A 26,221-nucleotide genomic window follows, 5' to 3' on the forward strand; every position below is an offset into this window, starting at 1 on the left:
CACTCACTTTGTCAATCCATGATTTTTGTGTGCTTTACTACTTATGGATGCTGAAAAGAAAAATATATCTCAGTGGGGCACCCTCAATTGTTAATAACTCAACTCTTAAGAAATAGCTTGAAACCTGCTCTGGACATTAATAACATTTTTAAATATAAGATAAATCTTTAGATAAATTCCTGAAATAATTGCTTAATCCGAAATTTTGAAACATTGATGTACTTTAATTGTCTACATATGGAGCCAGTAAGTAAGATCAGGGAGGAAAGGAAAGGACAATAGCAGATAAAAAATTCCTAACCCCTAAAAATGTTAAATGATATTCCAGTATAGCTTCAAAACCGTTGATATCCGCTGGATTAGAACCGGTTCTCGGCAATACTGAAAAGCCATGTTTAGCATCGAATTACAGATGATTTTCAAAGTATAATAAAACAAATCTCATAAAATAAAAATCCGTTTTGTTAGCCCGGGACTTCTGACCCTCGGGGCTAACAAAACTGGTTTTAATGTTTTATTTTTACCCTTCGAAAGCTGTCTATAATACGATGCTCAAGAGGATGTTAGTTTAATCTTTCCCAGATTTTTAAAGTGGAAAATTCTGTCTATAGAAGCATATAATTATAGGTTTTAAGAAAGGAATTAAGGCTGCCAGTAAAATTTAATTTAGAAATCTGGGAAGGCTATTTTATTGTCTATTGCCCTATCCCTATATCCCTGGATAAAGATGCAATATTTCTTCTTTAAAAGAGACACTTATTCTCTTCATCTTTTCCATTTTTGATCTGTTCTGAAATTGGATATTTTAGAATCATTCTATCGATTTAAAACCGTGTTGTCAGATGATCGAAATAGTTAGTTATACTGGGGAGAATGCCTTTATCGTACAAAGTTAGGACTTAAAGACAATGGTATTACAATTAACGGGTTGCTTATCTGCAATTGAAGGACTGTCTCTAGCATCAATCATATCTACCGTTTGTGCAAAATATAAACCATGAATTTTACATTCCCTTAAAGTTTTCAAAGTCATGTATTATAGCCCTGTGGAAGTATTCTATACCTAATTGATACGCAGGGATCTAAAGGGATAAGACAATGGCCGATATATTCATATATGTACCTCAATGATGATACAAAACTACCCCTTATATAGATTACTTTTAGTGGTTGAAACGTATGGACACTAAACCTAATGAACCAACCAATCAGAATACAATAAAAGTCCCCAAAGTTGTTGAGCCAACGAATAAGAAAACAATAATATAAAACTTTGGGGACTAGTGTAATCAACAGACCAATGTCCCCTCCCAAACTGATTCATACGTCAATCAGACCTTTTTCTGTTTTAACTTTATAATATCAATCTTTTAATTAATATCTAAACTCAATAGCGTCTCTTTAAATATAAAAATTTATGAAACATATATGTAGTGCATTTTGTCAAAATTTATTGCAGTTCTTAAATAAACTTGTGTTATGTGTTAGTAATGTGTTTTCACAGATTTTTTGTCATATCATTTTTTATCCTTTGTATATTGATGCAATGGATATATTATTACTTGGATCATACACCAAATTTTTATTTTCTCTAATAAAGTGAAACTTGCAGCCGGCTAAAATATCGACTCCTCCTTTCCATCCCCTGTACCCCATCTGCTCCCCTCCTACTGGATGAACGAACTGGCCAATAAACGAGTTTCATATTAGCAAGCTAAATGGACGACAATTTTTCTCCTCTCATAATATCCACGTATATTCTACATCTATTATTGATGCATTCTTCTTTATTATACAGTAGCGCAGCTGCATGTTAACTAGAATGTCCGCAAGCCCATTAATTCTTAATAAGTAAAAGTGATAGTTACTTCAAACTTTATTAGATTATAAGAAGACTTGCAGCTGCATTCCTAGCATCTAGGGGCTCTGTATTTGAAATGGTATTGAAGGACAGAAAAATAAACTACACAGTACTAAGACATAGTTCTTAAACTAAAATAGTCTAAAACCATCCTGGTACATACGTGAAACTTCCTTTTAATGGAGAACTCAATCGGTGCAGTAGATATCAAAATCTTAAGCTACAGACAAAAAATACCGTTCAGTTTATATAACAGGATATATAAATAGAAATACAATTGAATTATTTACAACTATTGGCTAGTTTTTTGTTGAGGTCTTTTTTCTGAGGAGATTTCTATTGGGAAGGTGTTGGTTACCTCCCTCAAAATAAATTATTTTAAAGAAATAAATAGCTTAAAACTAATTAAGATATAGTAAACATTCTTTCTTTATTACCTACATTAGCCCTGACAAAGTTTACTTTTTAAAACATTGTTATTTCTAGTTCTTCTATATAACCAAAATGTCCTTGTCGTTTATTTTGAATTTTAGCCAGCTAGTACACAATAATCTGGTGTAAGATCTAATTAATAATAAATCTTTTATTATAGAGTGGCTGCGCTGCAAAATATGACTATTCTTGTTATTTATTAATTGTATAGAATGTTTGTGACATGTATAATCAAAAACATTTTTTTTACAGATTGAATAATAAGAAAACACAAAAGATACATTGATAGAGTGTCGCAACTGCTCTACAACTAGCGTCTGTCCGTACGCCCAAATGTATATGTGATCCTTACTTTCTTACATAAAAAGGAGAGAGTATTCAACTTTTTTGCTGTTTCCCTTAAATTGCCTAGTCAGCAAAGAAAAACATCTTACCTTATTATAAACTAGCGGTTGCGCCCCTATCATCTAGGGGCTCTTTATTCGAAGAGATAAAGAAGAGCAGAAAAATAGCTTAAAACCAGACCCAGACTTATTTTAAAAAATCAAATAGGCTAAAACCATCTTAGGGCGTATACGAAGCTTCCCACTAAAGAAGAACCATATCGGTTCAGTGGTTAGCGAGATTCTTCGCTACAAACAAAAAAGCTTAGTACTTTATATTATAGGATTGAAAATAGGGTGGGGGGGGGGGGATATGGAGGCTGTTTTTCGTTTGTTTATTACTTTTTAGGTTAGGCTAAGTTATATTGGGTACTATGTAGCCCTTCAGGGTTAGGGCACTGTAGGAATAGGCGCTGCAGGGTTAGGGACCCCCGCATGGGATAAACACAGGAAAATCCTACTCCCACAACCCCCCCCCCCCCAACCTTCCCTTATTTTAAACGTATTGCTCCATACATTATATAAGTAAGTAGTTAATCGACACAACACTAACTTGTAACTATCAATATTATTAAACAGTGACTGTATAATGCTTAACTGTTATTTTTGTGTTAACTTGTTATTGCTGCGCCTTTTATGGACAAAAGTGTACTTGTCATTGATAATGACCCACTAAGAAAGCGTATATCTTTTTAGTATAAAAGGAAATTAATCTATTTCAAAGCACTTTTGCGGCTTTAGATTATTTCTATCTAATGAAAAAAATCGATATATATAGAAGATAAACAAAATTGACAACATCCATAAGTAGCGAAGCAAAAAAATCATAAATAGACAAACAGACAGATTAAGTTATAGAGCAGATGTTTATTGGCATAAAAAGAAAAGAAAGAGAAAGAATAATTACTATCACGAAACCTTTATAAAAAACAATTATTTATATTTTTCATGCATGACCGACAACCGACGGACCTAGCAAATTATATACTGTATGCTCATTGGCAAGGGATATTCTTTATTAAGTACCTTAGCGTCTATTATAGATAGCAGCTGAGAAAATCACATTTCTCCCATAGCATTACTGACGGACTGACAAAGTGAATTATAGAGAATCTTCGCTTGAACAAAGACAATACTTTCCATAAGTAGTAAAGCATACAGAATCACACAAAACAGAAAAGTTTTGATTGCTTCTAATATTAAAAAAAAAATGGCTGAAACATGCACAATTGTTAGGGGAATCTCCAAAAAAAAATATTTTCAGAGAAGATGAGAAAACATCAGTCTTTAAAAGTGCCTGTCATACAGACGGACAATTATAGAAAAGCTGCGTTATTAAAAATCAATTAAAAGAGAAAAAAGAGTCTTTTTATCCTCTTACATCTTAATACAAAGTACAGATATATTTCATTCATACGAATTAAAAATATTTGATAAAATTTAACGACTGCAAATACTCTTTAAAATGACCATGTTCGTACAAACGATTATAAGTTGCTATATGCTTTCTTAATTGTACTTAACTGTTATCATCTAAGGAATCATCATGCAAATTTGATATCGTTAGGACGATTCTAACATGCCTAAATTAAACGATCAAAGTATAGGATGATTTTTATAAAATGTTGATAAACATGCATGCGTTTAATTAAAAGATTTTAAAAATCCGGTAAACCCTTATTGGTTGGTTATTTTGTTTACATCTTTCTAAAATGGCAGTTTCCAAAAAAGTACTTGGAACATAAAATCACAATAAAATATATGTGTTTTACATAGGTTTTGTTATTGTTATTTTATTGGTACGCATTGTTATTAGAACATACGTTTACTATATTTACGATTTAGTAGGAAAAAGACTTCCATAGTGATACAACGTAATTCGAGCTATTAAATAGTCTTACTAAAATCGAAGCTTTTCTATAATAATAATATGTTCGTCACTTGTCAGTGCAAATGTTTATGAGAGTAAGAATTGTCCTATCGCTATAAAACAGTTAATTATAAAATTGCCAATATGGTATTTGATTTTCTCGGATGTTATTCATAATAGACGCCTGAAGTTTTCAGTGAAGATTACTATGCTCGATATGCACTTTGGGGCCCAAGGGAAAGCATTATAAGTTGTAAGATGTAGGAGAAATAAGGTGAACATGAAATAAATAAATCAAGCCCCCCAAATTTGACTTTGCAATCAAAGAGAGATGTACGTTTTGTATTCATCTAAGCTCTGATTATACTTTAATTTATTTTCTCGTATTCATTCGAATCCGGTGGATAGGAACCGGTTCTCATCCATACGAAAAAACTATGTCTAGCATCGTATTATAAACGGCTTTCTACGAATATAAAAATGTACAATTATAAGATTAAAACTAGTTTTTTTAGCCCGTGCCTTCGGCATCTCGGGGCTAAAAAAACTAGTTTTAATCTTATAATTGTACATTCTATATCCGCGGAAAGCCGTTTATAATACGATGAAAGAAATAACTATTCCCATTTATAATGTTATTAGCTTAGCTTAGCTTGTTATTGCTTCGCTTATATATACATTTTTTAGTTAGATGTAAATTATCATCTTCATTTATAATTTTTTTTTTCTGTCAATTACAATAAAAAATTATCCACGTTTATTGTCGAATGAATGTTATAATGTATGGACTTAGAATCACGGAAAAAAAATTATTTTAATCAAGGACGTCTAAGCTTTTTAGGGGGGGGGGGGAGTTGGCAAAGAAAAAAGTTTCAAAGATTTGAGGGGTGTAAATTAAGGCGTTTGAAAGTTTTAACACTTTTTTTCAGGAATTTTTTTTATTCTTTTATCTGTGAATGTAATTGAAATGGACAAGTGTATTTTTTGTTTTATTAGTTTTTAGTAGCGCAGCTACTCTATAGCTAGTGTATTTTTAGGACGTCAATACTTTTTATTAGGTTAGTGTGTAAGTTATATTTTATTGATTACTTGCAGCCTACACTAAGCGATTTATTATTTCTTGGATCTTAAATTACACCAGATTATCATTTACTCTAGTATATTGAAACTTGCAGCAGGCTAAATTAACTATACTTATTTCCACCTTCCACCAACTTTACCCCATCACATCCCCTCCTACCGGATAAACTAACTCACCAATAAACTATTCCATGTTAGCCATCTAAATTGACGACACTTTTTCTAATGTCATAATATCTAATATATATTCTACATCCATTTCTACCCTAGACAGAGCAGATTTTTCTATGTTATTACTGTGTTAAAGTTATCTGTTGTTTTTTATTAACTTTTAACTTTCCTTTTGCTGCGCTACTTATGGACAAAATTATTAGTTTTAGAAGAAAAAAACGACTAATTGTACAAATAATAGTAATAATGTATGTCATGTTAGTAATAGCAAAGCTACTCTTTTACGTCCACTATTGTGGTCGTTCTGTTTGTATGTTTGGCTGTAACGCTATAATCCTATAATCTATAATCCTAAACAAGGGGGGGGGGGGGAAGTTCTGACACATTTGCGTAAACCTGGTGTATAGGCTTTATCTTTGGACTGATAAAGAACTTCCCCCCCCCCCTTATTTTTCCCTAAAAATAAATCTACTGATTGTATTATACTGATGCAATAATAAGTTTCATCAGATTGTGATATCCTAAAAATCTTTTTCCTTTTAGGTACCTAATTTCATGAAATTTAATTTAGACTAATATACAGTAGTAAGCTTTATTTTGTCTGAAGCTAAAGATCTCAGAAATTTCCGGTCCGAATTTGTTGTACTTTTCAATAAAATTTCTTGTGGTTGGTTTTGAGCTATTTTCCTGACATCCCCAACCCACCCCAAGAAGTTAGGAATAAAGCAATAGCTATTAATCACATTTGCTTTTTCAGAAAGAAAGAAAATGATATAGATAAAATGATTTTGTTATAAAGTGAAAAGAAAAGAAAAAAGTTATCATTTTAGAAAAATTCTGAGTATATAAAACTATCATAGAAATCGCAATAATGGCGGAGGTTTCCAAAAACGGTAACAATTTTTACAGTGGCGTGCGAACCGAAGGGGGCATTTGGGGCAATCGCCCCCCCCTAGCGACCAAAACGCCCCCCCCTGCCCCCCCCTAACAACCGCCCCCCCTGCCCCCCCCTAAATGTTAAAAAATGCCCCATTTTGCCCCCCCCTGGTCAACAAAAATACCCCTTTTTGCCCCCTACCCTACAAAAAGCAAAACTATCCCAGTTTCCAAAAAAAAGATCAAGAAATACTCCAAAAAAAATTTTTGGGCGCTTCGCGCCAACCAGACAGTTAGGTTATAACCTTTTTTCACTGAACATAACAAACCAGGTTATAGGAAGTATTATATTTTTGTATAATATAAACTTTTACCAAAGAAATTTTGTACATCCCCAATGATGATACAAAAAATTACCCCTTATATAGATTACAATTATTGGATGAAATGTATGGAAACTCGACTTAATTAACCAACCAATCAAAATTCCATTAAAGTCCCCAAAGTTGTTGAGCCAATGAATAAGAAATTTTTATATGAAATATTGGGGACAAGTGTAATAAATAGCCCAAAAACCCTCCCTCCCTGCATATTTGAAGAAAAAAATTTGCGCTTCGCGCCCTTCTAAATGGTTTCTGCTATGAAATATTGGGGACTAGTGTAATAAATAGCCCAAAAACCACTCCCTCCCTGCATATTTGAAGAAAAAAATTTGCGCTTCGCGCCCTTCCAAATGGTTTCTGCTATGAAATATTGGGGACAAGTGTAATAAATAGCCCAAAAACCCCTCCTTCCTTGCATATTTGAAGAAAAAAAATTTGCGCTTTGCGCCCTTCCAAATGGTTTCTGCTATGAAATATTGGGGACTAGTGTAATAAATAGCCCAAAAACCACTCCCTCCCTGCATATTTGAAGAAAAAAATTTGCGCTTCGCGCCCTTCCAAATGGTTTCTGCTAGGAAATATTGGGGACTAGTGTAATAAATAGCCCAAAAACCCCTCCCTCCCTGCATATTTGAAGAAAAAAATTCGCGCTTCGCGCCCTTCCAAATGGTTTCTGCTATGAAATATTGGGGACTAGTGTAATAAATAGCCCAAAAACCCCTCCCTCCCTGCATATTTGAAGAAAAAAATTTGCGCTTCGCGCCCTTCCTAATGGTTTCTGCTATGAAGTATTGGGGACTAGTGTAATAAATAGCCCAAAAACCCCTCCCTCCCTGCATATTTGAAGAAAAAAAATTGCGCTTCGCGCCTTTCCAAATGGTTTCTGCTATAAAATATTGGGGACTAGTGTAATAAATAGCCCAAAAACCCCTCCCTCCCTGCATATTTAAAGAAAAAAATTTGCGCTTCGCGCCCTTCCAAATGGTTTCTGCTATGAAATATTGGGGACTGTGTAATAAATAGCCCAAAAACCCCTCTGAAAGAAATATTTAAAATCATTAGGTATTAGGTTAATTTTTGGTAAATTATTCCCGAAATGAGTGTTTTTATCCCCTCCCCCCCCCCCAATTTTTTTTAATGGGGTTATTCATCCTTCCTGCTGAGATTTTATAACATCCCCTTCCACCCATTAAAAATGTTTTGTGTTGGAGGGGGGGGGGGGGAAAGGTTAATTTATCTTCTGTACTATTTTTTCGAAGATGCTTTCTAGCTCCCTTCCCTTCGGTCATTGCAGGATGGGGAGAAGGGATGGGGGAGAAGAGATGGGGGGGAAGAGGTGGGGGATATAAATGGGAAATAGGATGGGGGAAGGGATGGGGAAGAAGGGATAAGGACTAGGAGGCCCATAATCAAATAATCTCACCCCTTAAAACGCCCTTAATTAAAATTAGTATATATAATCAAAATGCCCCCCCCCTAAAGCAAAGTGCCCCCCCGGGGCACTTTGATTTAGGGGGGGGCAAAATTTTACAAAATCTTCAAAATGCCCCCCCCTACACAAAGTGCTTCGCACGCCACTGAATTTTTAGAAGAGTAAAGGTACCCTACAAGTGTCACGTGTTTGTCTGTACGTTAGTTGTGCATTTGTGACACAGAGAACATAAAAATGTTAGTCGTAAGTTGTTCCCCAAGTTGTAACTTAATTTTGCTAGTAGCGAAGCTGCTCTATAATTCAAAATGTTTATCGATCTATCCGTCTGTCAGGTAAGTTTAGAAGGAAATGTGATTTTTTTCCCGGCGATAATAAAGATATAAATTAGAGAAGAATATAATTCGTCAGTCTGCCAGTAATTATCTGACAATTATTTAGTTTCTGTAGGAAAAATTTGAATTCGCTTAGTTGCTATTGCAGATTAACTGCTGAATTCTTGTTAAAATATTCACACAGTAATTGAGCATCTCTACTATACAAAAACTATTATGCCTGTCTGTCTGTCTGTTTGTTTTGCTCTTTTTCTTCCGTTTGCATTGTTTTTGTTACTTATGGATATTATCACCCTTGTTTTATTTCAGAAGGAAACGACACCTCAACAAAACTAAAAAGAAATCTGGGTCTTTTCGACGGGGTTAGGTAAGTATTTATTTAGCTCATAAAATACCTATTCAATTAATTTACAGCAAAGGGATAGATTCAAGAAAAGGATCTGTTTAAAAAAATTAACGAAATTTAAGTCCTTTTCTTTTAACTTGTTTTTGTATTTCTTAAAATGAAACCGTGCTCCAATTAAATATTTTTAATTAAGTTCTTATAGTTATTGTTCGTTTGTCTTTCCATCTGATTTTAGAGGTTCGCCTTTATAGATGTTGTCATTCTTGTTACTTTACATTTAAGAGCTTCGCTACTTATATTGATCTTAGTATTCTTATTTTCCTTCTCTTGTAGGTGAATAACTCTTACTCCCAAAGGGATTTCAAGTATCCGGCAAAATGTAAATTTTTTCCCTGTTTCATTAATGCATCTTAATGAACAATTAGATACATCCTATTTCAATCAGGGTTGAACAGATAGGAAAATGGGCAAACAATATTTTTATAGTTCAAGCTCAACAGTGTCTATTGATTTTTTTTATAAGCTTTGTCTTAGAAACAGATAACGCCATTTTGCACTATTACCAAAAAATTTAAAAGCAGTAAATTAAAAAAGTTGCATTGGTTCTAGTTTACAAGGTTTAAGAGGGCCATACTAATAAATTTTAGTACCATTGTCCTATGCCTTTATCCCTGTTTTTTAATATATGATATATTGTATAGTAATAATTATACAGGCTTCCAATCACAACCATCTTGAAAAAAATCAAGACAAAGTTTAGTGAGACTATGAGTGGATAATGATATTGGACAGTAAATTATACTTGTACCCTAAGTTTTATGAACAATTTCTCTCATTTTTGTCAAAACATATTAGGGTACTTATAATAAATCTTGATTTATTGGTGCAATCCAGCATTGGTCATGTTCAAACTTTTAAATAAATCATTTTAGTTTACATAGGGTGTAATTTTGTTTATTTATAATCTTTGGGAATAAACTTTATTCTATTTTTCATTGTCTTATCCCTTAAGATCCCTGGATTAGGGATTTTTTATCATAATTTGATCATGATCTGTTCTACTTAACTTTTTTCATTTATAGATGGGTGTGTTGCATAATATCATATAAGACAAAAATACGCTCAAGTTATAGTAAAAATTCGTAATCAATGAATCAAAAAAATGAAGAAAAATAACGTAAAAGGAAAACTTATATTTAACATAATCAATTCAAACACATTAAATTTTAAGGAAGTCATATTAAATTTCTTTTAAATATAAGTTTGCTAATTTAAAATTTAAGGGAAGCCAATTCTTACTACATCCTACCTTTTATAAAAATCATTTTCAGTACCTTTTCATTTTTTCCTTAATGACGAATGGTTTTTAGTTTTTTTTCTAATTAGTTAAGCCTTAAAAAGGTTCTTTAATGAAGTGGACAAAAAATATATCAATATTAAATTTAAAATTTTTCTCTAATGTAACAATGATCAACATTCAACATGCTTAAAAGTCATATAAGAGTGAGCATTTATTTTTCACCCCTCTTAAATTTAAAGTGGTTTTGTGTGTGTGTGTGTAGCCATAGTTTCTTAGTGTTTGGACCTAAGTAGTCATGGAGTAGGACGAGACACTTTTGTATGCTAGCACCAGGGCCAGCTCAAGGTCCACGCTCAAGTACAAGTACTTAAAGTGGTTGTAACTTTCATTGGCACTCCCCTTGGCTGTTTTATGGGGTGTATCAGGGGTTTATAAAAGGATGTATGTACACCCTATTGGGTGTATCTAACACCCTCAATTTTTCCAGGGGGTTGATACACACGCCTTCTACACGCCTTTGTATCTATTTCTCGTCGTAAATTGTAATTGATTATGTTTTATTTTCAGTATAATTGTTGGAATCATAGTTGGCTCTGGAATCTTTGTCAGTCCTAAAGGTGTTCTGCTATATTCTGGATCTATAGGTATTGATTTGATTATTTGAAAATAAAGGGATGGCCTAATACTTGTTTGTTTATTCTTTCATAAGGTTAGGATAAGTGTTCTGGGAAGTCCCGATGAGTTAGGGCACTGCATGCAATAGCAGTGCAGGGTTAGGGACCTCGCAGGGGTTATACAAAGGAGCAAAATGACCTCCTTTTATTTTCAATTAATCTGAAATAAAGTCAGCTGTTACATCTGTGCTAGGTACATTTAAAAATATTGTCCTTGTTAATTTTTTGTTTTTTAACCTCTATCTACCATGTAACCTTATTTTTTGTTTTAGGTTTGGCTCTGGTGGTATGGATTCTATCTGGATTTCTGAGTTTAATTGGAGCTCTTTGCTATGCAGAATTAGGAACTATGATTCCTCAGTAAGTATAAGTTGTTGGGTGTTGACTCAGGAGGGAGGAGATATTAGGCAGGTTATTACACTAGTCCCCAAAGTTTTATAAAACGTTTACTTATTCGTTGACTCAACAACTTTGGGGACTTTAATTGAATTTTGATTGGTTGATTAATTAAGTTGAGTGTCCCAACGTTTCAAACACAAATTATCATCTACAGAAGGGAGAATTTTGTGTTTCATCATCAGGGATGTACCTCATTTTTTTTAGCTATTGTCTTATCCCTTTAGATCTCTTGACTACTATAGTACCCTTGTGTATTAGTATGAGATCAGTGGCATGCACAGGGTTTTGCCAGTGGGGGGGGGGGGGTGAGCACAACGTACCTAAAACTTTTTACACCCTTCTAAAACCAAAATTGAGTTGGCTGTAGGGGTGTGGTTGGTATAATAAAAAAAACAATAGTGTGTGTTCTCATGTATTGTTATGAGATACACCCAAAAAAGTTGAAAGAATAATTTGGGTTAAAGAACTATATTCATGAATTAGATAGTTAATTCAAAAGAAGTTGTATCAACTTTTTTGCTTTTTATTTAAGATAGCTAGCCGGTTCTTTCAGTAAGTAGTAGATGTAAAATTTTTCATAGAATTCAGATATGCAATCGGTTTTTTTGTAGACCTCTTATTTTTTAAGTAATTTAAGTTTTTAAAAAAAATAATTAAGTCGGTTTTAAGGTACTAAAACGCAACAAAATAAAAGAAGAAAATGGCCAGTATGAACAAAAATAGTAAGATCTTTAATTTGACACCTTACTTTTAAAATTTTGTTGAGTAATTATTGAAAAAATCTATTTTTTTAACCTCGGTTTAATAAAAACTTTAGACCTAAATATTTTCTCAAACAGACATAAAAAACATGGGTTCATATATACCTTTAGAATCAGAAAAATATTACGAATCTATTCTAAGCAAAATTGAAAAAGTTTTATAAAACTATAATAAAAAAAATAAGTTTATTTTAAGAATCATAATTTTCGGCTTTAAAGGGTTAGCTTGAACCAAACCTGAACAAAACCTAAACAAAAGACAATGCAATGTAGCAGATATTTTTTAAACACAAGAAACAATAATGTATTTTTAACTGCATTGTTTTGAAGTTTATAAACAGACTGATGCATATTTGTTCATAATTTTTCATTCTTTACATGTTCTTTAATATCACTATATTTATTGTAGTATCTATTGTATATATTGTATGAACGTTCTCCTTTTTTTCTGGCAATTATATAGGTTAGTTTTATAGGTTAAGCTTCCCGATTCGTCAATTTTTGCGATTTGTGATTGGCTAGTTTAGTAGTTACAATTCTTAAAATAAACTTTTTATTTTTTCTATTTTTTATTACAATTTTTTAAAACTTTTTCAATTTTGCTTAGAATGGATTCATATTATTTTTCTCATTCTAATGGTATATATGAACCCATATTTTTTATGTCTGTATGAGAAAATATTTAGGTTTAATGTTTTGATTAAACCGAGGTTAAAAAAATAGATTTTTTCAACAATTACTCCACAGAATTTTAAAAGTAAGGTGTCAAATTAAAGATCTTACTATTTTTGTTCATACTGGCTATTTTCTTCTTTTATTTTGTTGCGTTTTAGTACCTTAAAACCGACTTAATTATTTTTTTTAAAAACTTAAATTACTTAAAAAATAAGAGGTCTACAAAAAAAACGATTGCATATCTGAATTCTATGAAAAATTTTACATCTACTACTTACTGAAAGAACCGGCTAGCTATCTTAAATAAAAAGCAAAAAAGTTGATACAACTTCTTTGATAAAATTTTTCAGAGTTATTTTGGTTAAGATATTTTTAAGCAAAGCCTTTCTCAATATAGGGTCGTAGATTTTGAAATGTAATTTTTTTGATCAAACTTCTTTAAAAATGGAGAATGATGAATGCTTTATTGCTCTTAATTTATTAAAGTAAATTTATCCCACCTTTTTAAGCTTTTCATTTATGATTGTTGCCATCCTTGTTTATTTAATATTTAATCTCAAAATATGAATAAATCTTTTGAAAACATTAAATAAGACGTACTTTTACAAATTTACCATAGATACTATTAATTTTTTCTTTAATTTAATAAAATGTAGATTATAAAAGGTTTTTAGAAGCGAAGCTTTTCTATAATTAGGGTCGGTCCGTACGTCCGTCCATACGTCCGTCCGTAACGGATAGCTTTTTTCGTTGATTTAGGCATGTCAGAATTGTCCTATCGATTTCAAACTTTGCATGGTCATTCCTGTAGTAGTTAGGTACGATTTAGAAAGCGCAGCAACTCTATAATCATTATCAAAATGTCCGTACGTCCGTTTTAAACATGTTGATTTGTTTTACTTTTTTAACGACAAATTTTGATGTAATCTAATCATCCGATTGATCTGATTTTTTGTATACTGATTCCTGGGACAACAAAATACAATATTATAAGCGAAGCAACTCTATAATTAAGTCCTAAAAATGTCAGTATGTCCATAAACATTATTCTGTAGCAAGCATTTTTTCAACAAATTTACTTACATTACGACTCTTATACATTTATATTCTGATTATTCAATTCTGACACTATACAAGTGTTAATGTCCGTTTGTCCTACCGTTTCAGCGCTGCGCTTTTATGGATGTTGTCATCCTTGTTTTATTAAAGAATTAAAATAAATAAAGGGAACTATTCATCTAAAAAAGTAAGCGATCGTAGTGGTTTTTAGCATCTTGAACTTAACAAAACGTTAGATGTTTATAGACAAAATTTTGTAACAAAAAGTATCTTTTTTTTCTCTCGTTTATTTATATAGATATATAAGATATTTTAAACTTGTAAATGTAAAATTAAAGTACCAATTATTTTTCAATGCTAGTCTAAGAAGCCAGTTGTCTACATTTGATTTTTTGCGTGGCTTGTTTGCGGCTAGAGACGGTAGTCCTTAGCTACAACTTTATTTCTTCACTTGTTGTGGATTGTTCAACGTTTGGAGGGCGACTGCGGCTATTTTATAATAAACTAATGGGTTTTCCCTCTTTGACTGTCGAGCATTAAAATACATTGATAAAAAGTAGGGAGTTTTTTTACCAATGCCTAACCCCATCAGATTAAGCTTACCTAACCTGACATGAAATAATATACATACAAACGAAAAATTACCAACCCCCCCGCACACACTTTATTTGGGAAACAAAAGTCTTCTGGTACTAAGTTGTTAAGCCAACGAATGAGAAAACGTTATTATAAAACTTTGGGGACTAGTGTAATATACAGCCCACTGTCCCCTCTCTCTCTGATTATCTAAAACTTTTGAACACTGTATAAAGCTTTGAATGTTTTATAAAGATATTATTTAATTTGTTGAAAACTCTATTGTTTTCTTATTATTACATTATTTATTATCTCTTCATTAAAATAATAGTTTTCATAAAAAGCGTATTACAAAATTTTAATTTCATATTTAATTGAGCCAATAATATGTTTTGTTATCCTCATAATAAAGTAACAGGATGTCTGTGTGTGTGTGTTAATATGAGTGTTTTTATGTTGGTACTGAAGGATCTTGCTAACCGCTGAACCGATCGGGTTCGCCTTAACAGGGTGTAATTTAGAAGTAGTTTTTGATTAATCATTAAACTATTAAGGAGGATTCCATAATACTCTGCAATTTTACCCTAATTTATACATATATTTTTTCTTTTAAAAGTTATATAGTTTTGTACTTTGCCAAAGTTTCTGGATTTAACTTTAATTTTTAATTTGTTCCATCTGGTTGTGAGGGATAAATCAAATTGTTGCTCATCTTACAAGTACCCCGAGGACGTCCAAGCATTTTTTTTTGGTGGGGAGGGGGTTAAAAACTATACGCGACGCTTGGGGTTGCTTGCCTAGTCCTACGGCATAATTAAACTTAATAATTTGCGGGTTTATCCCCTTTAACTCCCCCCCCCCTCCCTTTGGATGATTATAAGGGGTAGTTGCATGAAATGCATTTAAACTTGGATTTAGTAAACCGCATATTTTTTCTTTTTGAATGGTAAACTCCATTTATAGGGCATATAATTGAAAGGATTTCAATTTTCTACCACGTAGTTTTAAAAATATCAAAACTTGAAAATTGTATACTTGTGGTATTTTCACAAAAACAGCATGACGCTTAATTCAGTAAAGTCTAATTGTTTGTTATTTATTGTAATACTAAACTATACATGTTTGATGATTTACTTGAAACGTAATATTGAAATCATTTTTCAAGTAACCAAAGGCAGAAATTTAATGGAAAGACTAAATATTTCTCTATTGTTCTATCCCCGAATTCCTGAGTTTTCCGAAAGTTTGACTGAAAATGATAAGATTATAAAAATGAAACTTTTTTCTCTTTGGTAATACTTTTTTCTTTTTCGCCACCATATTTTAAAAATTATTTAATTTGCAAATAAGGAAAGTATTTTTAGTAGTTGTATGTTAGTATGTACAGTAAAGCAAAATTGATAATCATATATCACAAATGTAAGCTTTATATTAGTCTCCTTTTTCAAACTGAAGCTTTTATATAATTAAAGTCGGACCGTCCAATAATAATCATCCTATTTATTTAAATTTTGAAATATTGATTCCTAGAATAACAAGGTACAATAGGTATTGTAAATGTTCTAACACTTTACAACAGCTTTAGTTCGTTTGGCTTTCTATCTGATTTTAGAGCTTCGCTTTTATAGATGTTGTCATCCTTGTTTTGGATTTGAAAAAGGCAACATAATCTATAATACAAAGTAGAACGATGTCTGTCTGTTTGTTTGTCTGTCTGTTTGTTTGTAGCGTAGGATCTCGCTAACCGCTGAACCGATCGGGTTCTCCTTTACAAGGTAGCTTCTCATAGGTCCCGGAAAGGTTTATAGCTATTCTCTTGGGGGGTGGGACACCCCTAACCCCCCCCCCCCCAAAATGTTTGTAAAAATTAAAAATACCTCCCCAAAATTTTTTTTTCTAATTTTCTTTAAAATCTAAAACACGAAAAATTTGTTTGATAAAACCTTTTGGGGCAAAGCCCCTAGAGGCTAGGGGCGAAGCCGCTAGTTTTATATAAATCAGATAAATCACTGCACTATACACTTCTCCCCCCCCCCTCCCCCTTAACACACAAAAAATCCTATTCGGAAATAAATATATTTGGTCAGGAAGATGGGTTGGTATCTGTTCAGTGTTCAAGCCTATAATATTATAGCCGAAACATCTGGAGACTAGGGCCACAGACTACAAAAATAGAACACATTACAAAAAAATATCCTTATTAACACAATATTCACAATGTATTAAAATAAATGAAATTGGATGATTCCTTCAAAAAAAGACTGATCTTTAAACATATTAAAGATCGTTTTGATAACTGTTTCCTTTTTTGGTAAAATATATCTTTTAGCAAGAAGAGCTGTTATAATTCTCCCTTAATCATTTTTTTGCATCTCTGAGATACTTATTATTCTTTATAGAGAGGTTGGGTTTAGTTTAGGAATCTCAATGGATAAGACAATGGACAGTAAATAATTAACAACTCATTCTCCAATGATGATAAGCAAAATTACCCTTTCTTTAGATTATCGGTTGAAAAGTTTGGACACAACTTGTTTGAAACCAACTAATCTAAATTCAATATAAGTATTAAATTTTTTGTGACACCTAATCATGTAATATCGATAAAAAAAAATTTGGTACCATTGTAATTTGCAGTCCAATGTTCCCTCTCTCCATGGTTATGTTTGACTAACAACGGATAGAAATTAATTTTAAGTTAGAAGAAAAGAAGAGGGATATTGGTGCTCCACTTTTCAAAATACAATATTTTACAAATTATTCTTTTATTAGAATTTAATTAGTGATCATTTACAAAATAGTATTTTTATATGCGCATTTTTTTCTGTAGCGAAGCCTCATAATAACTTTTATAAGTGTATTTGTTTGTTTGCAATTGGTCTGAAATGCCAATTATTTTCATTGAAATTAAGTAAAAAGTATATTGGTTAGTTTTTTTATATTTTCTTCATTTGGATGTAAATTACCCAAGAACCCAAAATTTTAAATTCACATTATCTGATTCGTTATCACATAATTTTGGGTGCTCTAATTTATTTTGATTGGTTGGCTCCTAACAAAAGTGTCCAAATAATTCTAATCTTCAGGTTAGGTTATTTCACAAAAAAAGTTATTAGCTGTCCAGAAACAACCTGGAGGCGAAATCCAAAATTGTTTTAAATATAGGGAAACTACATCCCAAAAGGAAACTTTTTTTTGTAAAATAACCTATCCTCTCCCTCCAAAGACAAAGCCTATAATCACTGTTTACCCAAAAGTGTCAGAACTCCCCCACCCCCACCTAGCTTCCCTAAATTGGATCATAATGGTTCTTGTTTTTTTTGTATTAGAACTATAATTGCAATTCATACTAAAACGTTTTAATTACAATACAATGTATATATGTAATTAGAATCTATAGTGTTCTAGTTATATACATTATTCTTTTGAAAAGCTAAGCTTTTATATAATTAGAGTCGGTCCGTCCGGAACGGTTAGCTCTTTTCGTTAATTTAGACAGGTGAGAATTGTCCTATCAATTTTAAACTTTACATGATGATTCCTTTAATAGTTAGGTACAATTTTAAAAGCTTAGCAACTTTATGATCGTTATCAGAATGTCCGTACGTCTATTTATAATATGTTGATTTTTATTTTATTCATCTAATTTTTGGAATACTGATTTGTAAGACAATTTTATAAGCGTAGCAGCTCTATAATCAAGTCCTAAAAATGTAAGTATGTCCTTGACATATCCTGTATTTGAGTAATTTAAAACAAATTTACTTACAATTTGTTTATAGTTATACATTTATATTCTGCTTATTCAGTTATGACACTCTACAAATGTTAATATTTGTTTGTCCTTCCTTGTCTAATTATCTAATTGAATTGTTGACCACACACATAATAGACTTTGTCCGCCAGGCTATTCTGAAAGGGAAATATGATTTACTTAGTTGCAATTAGAAATAACCGCTTATATTTTTGGTGAGGATTTTCCTGACAAAAGACCACTTACTTATATGGTCCGTCGGTCTGTTAAGATTTTGGAGACATCAAAATTCTGTTTCCTCTTAGCTTTTTGTTGTCCTTCGTTATATCATAATTCTTTAATTTTTCTGTAAACTACTCTTTTGTCAAGATAGAGATAGCTTGTGATAGCTGCGCTTTTGAACTGTTCCCAGAAAATTTTGTATAAATGATATAATTAGATAAAAGTTTCTAATTGATTAATTGTTTTGCTGAAAAATGAATGCACATTGCAAAACTAAATATAAAGGTTTTTTTTCAGAAATGTAATTCATTAACAATCTATTAATTAGTACATCTAGCTTTAATTAAAATAGTAGTTTTCAAAAGCGAAGCTTTTCTATAATTAGGGTAGGTCCGTACGTCCGTCAAACACGGGTAGTTTTTTTCTTTAATTTAGGCATGTTAGAATTGTCCTAACGATTTCAAACTTTGCATGGTGATTTCTTTAGTAGTTAGGTACGATTTAAAAAGCTTAGCAACTCTATAATCATTACCAGAATGTCCGTACGTCCATTTTAAACATGTTGATTTTTCTTTTCTTTTTTAACAACAAATTTTTATGTGATCTAATCATCCGATTGATCTGATTTTTGGTTAATTGATTCCTGAGAAACAAAGTATAATGTTACAAGCGAAGCAACTATATAATCAAGTCCTAAAAATGTAAGTATGTCCATAAACATTATCCTATATCAAGCAGTTTAAAAAAAAAATTACTTACAATTTTGCTTTGTCTCTTATACATTTATGTTATGATTATTCAGTTCTGACACTATACAAGTTTTAATATCCGTTTGTCCTACCTTTTCAGTGCTTCGCTTTTATGGATGTTGTCATACTTGTTTATTTATTTATTTATAAAATTTTTGTTTATACCATATGAAATCTTCAAGGGGCTGAGTCCCTGACATCTATCTAAGATGTAGCCTCAAACCATTCAAATCTTAAATTAAATATCATAAATTAATCATATTTACCTATATAAAGCTTCAATGAAATGGAGAACCAAATCCGCTCAGTAGTTCTTGCAATCTAAATTTACAAGCAAATACTTTTTAGAATAGGGATAATACCAGAGAGAGAAAGGGGATAATGGGTTGTTTATTACACTAGTCCCCAAAGTTTTATAATAAAGTTTTCTTATTCTTTGGCTAAATAACTTTGGGTGATTTTAATGGATTTTGATTGGCTGGGTTATAAAGTTGAGTGTTTAAACGTTTTAATCCCTAATTGCAATATACAGAAGGGGTAATTTTGTGTATTAACATTGGGAATGTGCATCAATTTATCGGCCATTATCTTATCCCTTAAGGTTTACAAAGTAGTACGAGAATCTAGACTGTAAGTGTAAGAGATATTTCGTCCTTGAAAGCCTGGCACAAATCCTGTTATTTTTATATAAGGATTTCTTTAGAGCGCAGCTACTCTATAATAAAATTATATCATGTAGGTCCGGAGGAGATTATGCGTACATTCTAACAACATTTGGTTCCCTGCCTGCCTTCCTTTACCTCTGGTCTGCCCTAATTATCATTATGCCCGCAGGTAGTTACATTTATTTCGCAGACAACCAACCCTTAATTGCAATAAAAAAAACAGATGCCATTTTCTCGTGGCATTACAGAGGGACATACAGACAAATGGAATTAAAGAATAGCCTCGCTTCAAAAGAAAATTAATTGGAACAGTAGTAATTCTAGAATTTTAATTATAAAGCGGATCTATCATTCTCATAAAAAAAATTTATTTAAATTAAAATGTTTTCGGAAATACAATTAGTTCAATTCTTTTGAAACAGTTGTATATAGTAACGTAACAACTTTATAAAATTGATTAAAAAATATGTCAAATGGAAAAATCTAAAGACTCAAGACGTTGAAAAATTATACCGGATACCATTTGCATACTAATATTATTGGGGACATTCATTACCACGCATAGTTAGTACTTAAAGATAAAGGTTTTATTTAGTCTGTCTTTTATTTTTATAATAACCTAATTGTATCATTTTTGTAAATTACTCTTTTAGAATAGGTAGGTAACGTTTTTGTTTAATATTAGAAAATAAAAACAGTTTCAATGAGAAAGTTGGGTGTTTTTCCCCTAATTGGCCAACGAGCACAGAAGCCTCTAACCCCATATTTTAAAGATTTATTGAAAATATTTCATAACCCCTCTTTTAATTTTTAATTATTTAAGAATAGGGGGAAAGGGGGTTTTATGGCATTTTTTTATGGAAACCACTTAAAATTGCTATCTTTGGTAACGAATATTTTGTTTTTTTTTCTAGGGAATGCTATAACAGCTTTAACCTTCGCCAACTATGTCCTGGAGCCGTTCTATCCTGAATGTGAGCCGCCGGATTCAGCTGTTCGGCTGCTAGCTGCCCTGGTCATTAGTAAGTTTGCTTTTATACATATCAGCGGCTACGGTAAAAAAATGGGGGGCTATATTTTTTTTATAGAGGGGGGGGGGCTATTTCTCTTGGTTGGTGGTTGTACGATCCCCTAAAATAGTTATAAACCTTCCCAGTACCTATGAGAATCTACCTTGTAGAGGAGAACCATAGCGGTTCAGCGGTTAGCGAGAACTTGCGGTACAAACAAACAGACAAACATCCTATTTATCATAAGAATAATCTATGTTCCGTTTAGTCAGGGATCTTAATAAATAAATTGACCATAAACTCTTATATATTTTACATCCCCAAGATGATAAACAAAATAACCCAAACAGTAGATTACAAGTAGAAAAGTTTGAACACTGCCAGTTTAAAGATCAAGTTTGAACCAACGTTTTAAGCCTTTCAGTTGAGAAACGATAAACTTTGGGTACCAGTATATTTTACAGTCTAGTCTTTTCTAGTATGGATTCCAAGGACGTCCAAGGGGGGAGTGGGTAAAAGGGTGATTACCTCCCCCCCCCCCAACGAATTTGGAGTGCCGTAGGCACCCCCAAATTATTTTTCATTTTACCCCTCCCAAACAATTTTGGGGTGGTAAATACCCCCCCAAAAAAATAAAAAATCTAAAAAAAAAGAATTTGTGCACCCCCCCCCCTCCCCCAAGCAAATTTTCCCCCCGGGGTAAATTTTTTTTTTTTTTTTTAGGGGGGGGGGGAAATTCGCCATTTTACCTCCCCCTAAAGCAAATTACCCCCTCCTTAACAAAATTTTACCCCCCCCCCCCAAATAAAAAAGCTTGGACGCCACTGATAGATTCTATATGTTTTTCTATCTTTCGTATAGAAATAAATACCACTGTAAAATTAAAGCAATTTGTTTGCTCTCTTGTACTTAATATTTCATCTACTTGTTCCAAAATTATTCGGTTCCCTTCTTCTAATCAAAATAAATCTGTCAGACAAGAGTGTTATCTCCAGTATGGCTTATAAACCGATTAATGTCCGCTGGATTAGAACTGGTTGTTAGTCATACTGAAAAATCATCATAATTTTTCCACGAACATTAAAAAAAAAATCATAAAAATAATACAAGTTTTGTTATCCAGATCCTTCGGGGCCAAAACAAAACTTGCATTATTAATTTTTCATTTTAATATTCGCGGAAAGCTGTCTATAATACGATACGATAAATAACCATTCTAGACGGTTTTGGTATTTTTTTATAGCAGAAAATTCGAAACTTAGTCAAACGCTTTGTTAAAGTCAGAACAACAATAATTATAATTGTACCATAAGCAGTCAAATTGAAGATCATTACAAATGCCTCATAAAATAACTTAAATTCTTAAAATTTTTAATATGAATGATGTTGTTATTATTACTGAGCTACCTTTGCACTTAAAAGATCTTGTTAAGGTTTGCTTACAGCTGTAAATTGTCACAATGTGAAATGGACAACAAAAATACAAGATGTCTTTTCTGTTACAAAGGTAAATAATATCTTTTTTTGATTGAGTTAATCTTTTCTGCAAGTAATTCGTGCTGAGCTGGATCTTTAAATCATTAAAGCCAATCACAGCAGCGTATTTTACGAAATGGGACGCTGTGAATGGCTGAAATTCTGCGCAGGGTGATTTAGCGCACGATTGAAATGATTTAAAGATCCAGCTCTGTTTTTTTTCATTATTTTCCCTGCATTTTTTTATTTTACTTTAAAAAGGGTACTTATCGACTTTATCATCATAGGTAAAGTATTTAAAACCAGGATGGGAGGTGATAGGGTAAATGTGATTGATGGGGAACCGTTATTTTAGCCAGCTGCTAGTATTACTTTATCATAGTACATGAAAATCTTGTGCTATCTTTGGCCCACTGTAGAATGTTTGTACTTCAAGGTGCTTGCTCTGTTGGTCATCATCGTGGCTGGATTAATTTTTCTTGGCCTCGGAAATATTCAGAATCTGGAGTCTCCTTTTCAGGTAGGATTCATGGTGGTCATGCTTTGATTCTGTGATTGATCGGTTTCTACACTACGTGTCGCAGTCATACTAAGAACGGTAAAAAGTACATGGCCTTATATGCTGCACTATGTAGGGGCCTTGTAAACGAATGGATAAGTAAGTAACAGAAAAATAGCATAAAACCGTCTAAATTCTTTTTAAAAAAATCCTTGGACATTTTCTTTTAAAATAGAAAACTTAATCTGTCTAGTGGCTAGCAAGATTTAGACAGACAAAAATAAGGATATTTGTGATGTTATCCTTGTTATAAAATCAAGGTTAACATTACAAATAGAAGTGTAGCTTATAGTATGTTAGTTTTTATTGTATTTAGGATTCTAAAACAGACCCTGGACAAATAGTTCTGGCTTTCTATTCTGGACTCTTCAGGTAAAAACTTTTTAAATTCACTTTTTAAAAGTAAATATTGCAATTCTAATAAACTAGAATATAAAGCTCCGTATTCAAAGTGGTGAGAAAGTGGCAGAAAAATAGCCTATAACCATTGAAAGGCTTGATTCTACAAAAATAGCCTAAAACCATCCAGGGAGAGATGTGAAGTTTCCCTAAATCGTTGAATTTTATCAGTCATTAAATTCTTAAATTTCATACAAAAAACTTACCATACATAATTTTTTCCAGTTTTGCTGGATGGAATTATCTGAACTTTGTTACAGAGGAGCTTAATGAGGTAAAATTTCATAAAACAAGGACGCTCTTGTTCATAAGCAGCGTAATCATTAGAATCAGGAATAAAAGGGGACTATGCATGAACGATAGCAAGTCATTTTAAGCCCCTTCCTGCAGTAATGTCAAGATTTTTTGTTGTTATATATACTAGGTTTCTGTTAAATGTACTGAAACTGAAAAAATAAAGTCAACAAAAACCTATAAGTTGATTAAACGATCAAATGTGTAACATCACTTGCTTTCGTTAATGCATGGTCCCCTTTAGGCACGTGTTTTCAAAAAAGAAATAGATAGATAGATATGTTAGCTCATTTAATTTCGAAAAAACTTTTTTAATATTGAATTTATTATGGTTATTTAATAGGTATTCAAAAAAAACCTAATTAAAAATAGACTGTTTGATAGAAATGATAGGATTTAAGAAATAAAAACTAATTTTCAAATGTATTTTTTAGCCAAACAAAAATCTTCCAAGAGCTATAGCAATCTCTCTGCCGTTGGTAAGTTTTTAAGTTAATACCTAATAATGAATAAATACAAATTTTGGAATTTTTAACCAATTGGTAATACGTTTATTTTAACAGCACATTTTATGAACTGGATAGTTTATGAATAAACTAGCGCTTCGCCCCTAGCCTCTAGGGACTTAGATGATGCCCTAAGAGATGATAAAAAAAAGTTAATGTGAAATTTGTAAAAAAAAAAAAAATAAGAGGGACCAAGGACATCTCCTACAAAAAAAAAGTAGGGGGGGGGGATTTTTTTTGTTTTTTGGGGGGTTAGGGGTGTCCCACCCCTCAAAAAATAGCCTAAAACCACCACAGGACCAGTAGGTATATTCCCTGAAGAGTAAAATCCGATCGGGGGTTACCGAGATCTTAAGCTTCAAACGGACGGACGGACAGACATCAAGCTACTTTGTATTATAGATAGAAAAAAATATTTGCAAGGCAGTTAAGGACATTTATATTTTTAAACATGACATGTAAAACAGAGTAGAAAAGTCGTCTATAGATATTTTCTAACTATGTAAGATTTTTTTCTTTCAAGCGTAGTTGCTATATTTATAACTATTTTATTATTCCTAGGTGACTCTGATTTATTTGTTGGCTAATTTTGCCTACTTCACTGTATTATCCCCCACAGAGCTGTTGGCCAGCAATGCTGTTGCTGTGGTAAGAATTAATTTCTTAAGGGGAATGAGCATCAAAAACAAGGTTTTTTTGTGCATACTCCCTTTACCTAATATTGTCTATTGCTATTTCCCACAGACCTGCGGGATAGCAATGCTGTTGCTGTGGTAAGTATTATTTTCTTAAAGGGAATGAGCACCAAAAAAGCATTGCTGTTGCTGCAGTAATTATTTTATTACTATATTGAAGTGAAATAAGCCTTACAGATCGGGCCCCAATTCCCACCTTAAAAGCTCTATCTCGGTTTTGGCGGTTACGGCGGTAAAACGGCGGTTGGCGGCAAAAATTGATAATTTCACAATATGATCACAATAAAAGACTACATAAAAAATTGGCTGGTCTAGAGCTGTTTTAAAATTTGGCAACTGAAAGCTTAAAACGGCAAAATTACAGGTAGGAAATCGGTCAAAGAGTGGTCAAACGGTCATGACCTTACTATTCACGAAAGTTCATTATTGCTCAGAGATTTATGCCACGATATTCATGATATATGTCTCTATTATAAGCCGTTCAAAAAATCGGTCCGGGAGCAGTCAAATGGTCAAACGGTCATAACACCACTTTTCTCAGATGTTATTTGATATCTTAGTATTCAAAAAAAAAAATTTTAGGTCCTACCTTATACACAAGTCATAATGTAGAAATTAAAATCTATTTAGAAATTTGGTGCCACCTAACCGACTTTGACCGGACACTACGACCGACACAGACCAGATATCCTTATAAAATCAATTTTGCCGACGTATAATTACTAAACTTAAAAAGTCATGAAGTCACAGCTCTATCTTACCTACAGAAAAATTTATTGAAAAAACTAGAGCCCCTCTCCCCTCACACCCCCCCCCCCCCCCCCCCGATTTGTAAGGGTCAATACTAATTTTTTTACCTAACCTTCTTCATAAAAGCTTTTTAGACCTGACAATTTTTATTCGGAGAAGAAAGTAAAATCTACTTAACATATCTTCAATATTTTAGGATTACTAATTTTTCTTTTCCCCTTTACACGTCCTTGATGTCGCCATTGATAGATGGGCAGAGATTTATATAGACAATATTTATAGAGTAGCTCTTCGAATAACAATTTTATTTTAGAGTTTTGGTAGGCGGTTGCTTGGAAGTATGGCCTGGATAATGCCAGTCTTTGTTGCCTGCTCAACTTTTGGAGCGGTCAATGGTGGCATTTTTGCTTCTTCCAGGTATTGTTATCCTACTGAAATAAAAGTAACAAGGTGTTTGTTTTTCTGCCTGTCAGTGTGTAGCGAACAAATATGGTCCTCCTTAACAGTAAAGCTTCTCATAGGTCCATTGTAG

At 32.4% G+C, this 26,221-nt stretch overlaps 1 protein-coding gene across 1 annotated transcript in view; it reads left to right on the plus strand.

The window, feature by feature from the left end:
* Nucleotides 1-6,551: 6,551 nt before the first annotated feature.
* The window catches only part of mnd (L-type amino acid transporter minidiscs), a 34,444-nt gene continuing 14,774 nt past the window's right edge, over nt 6,552-26,221 (plus strand). Inside the window, exons 1-13 of the mRNA XM_080165003.1 lie at nt 6,552-6,690; nt 9,130-9,187; nt 11,034-11,110; nt 11,413-11,500; nt 20,075-20,169; nt 20,915-21,022; nt 22,444-22,517; nt 22,923-23,006; nt 23,362-23,417; nt 23,670-23,718; nt 24,173-24,217; nt 24,806-24,892; nt 26,003-26,106. Coding sequence (XP_080021129.1) covers nt 6,669-6,690; nt 9,130-9,187; nt 11,034-11,110; nt 11,413-11,500; nt 20,075-20,169; nt 20,915-21,022; nt 22,444-22,517; nt 22,923-23,006; nt 23,362-23,417; nt 23,670-23,718; nt 24,173-24,217; nt 24,806-24,892; nt 26,003-26,106 — 947 coding nt within the window. The 5' untranslated portion in view covers nt 6,552-6,668. The remainder of the gene's footprint in view (nt 6,691-9,129; nt 9,188-11,033; nt 11,111-11,412; nt 11,501-20,074; nt 20,170-20,914; nt 21,023-22,443; nt 22,518-22,922; nt 23,007-23,361; nt 23,418-23,669; nt 23,719-24,172; nt 24,218-24,805; nt 24,893-26,002; nt 26,107-26,221) is intronic.

This window comes from Acartia tonsa, chromosome 6 (assembly GCF_053477335.1).
Source record: "Acartia tonsa isolate MP-2025a chromosome 6, ASM5347733v1, whole genome shotgun sequence".
In the NCBI taxonomy this organism is placed as follows: Eukaryota; Metazoa; Arthropoda; class Copepoda; order Calanoida; family Acartiidae; genus Acartia; species Acartia tonsa.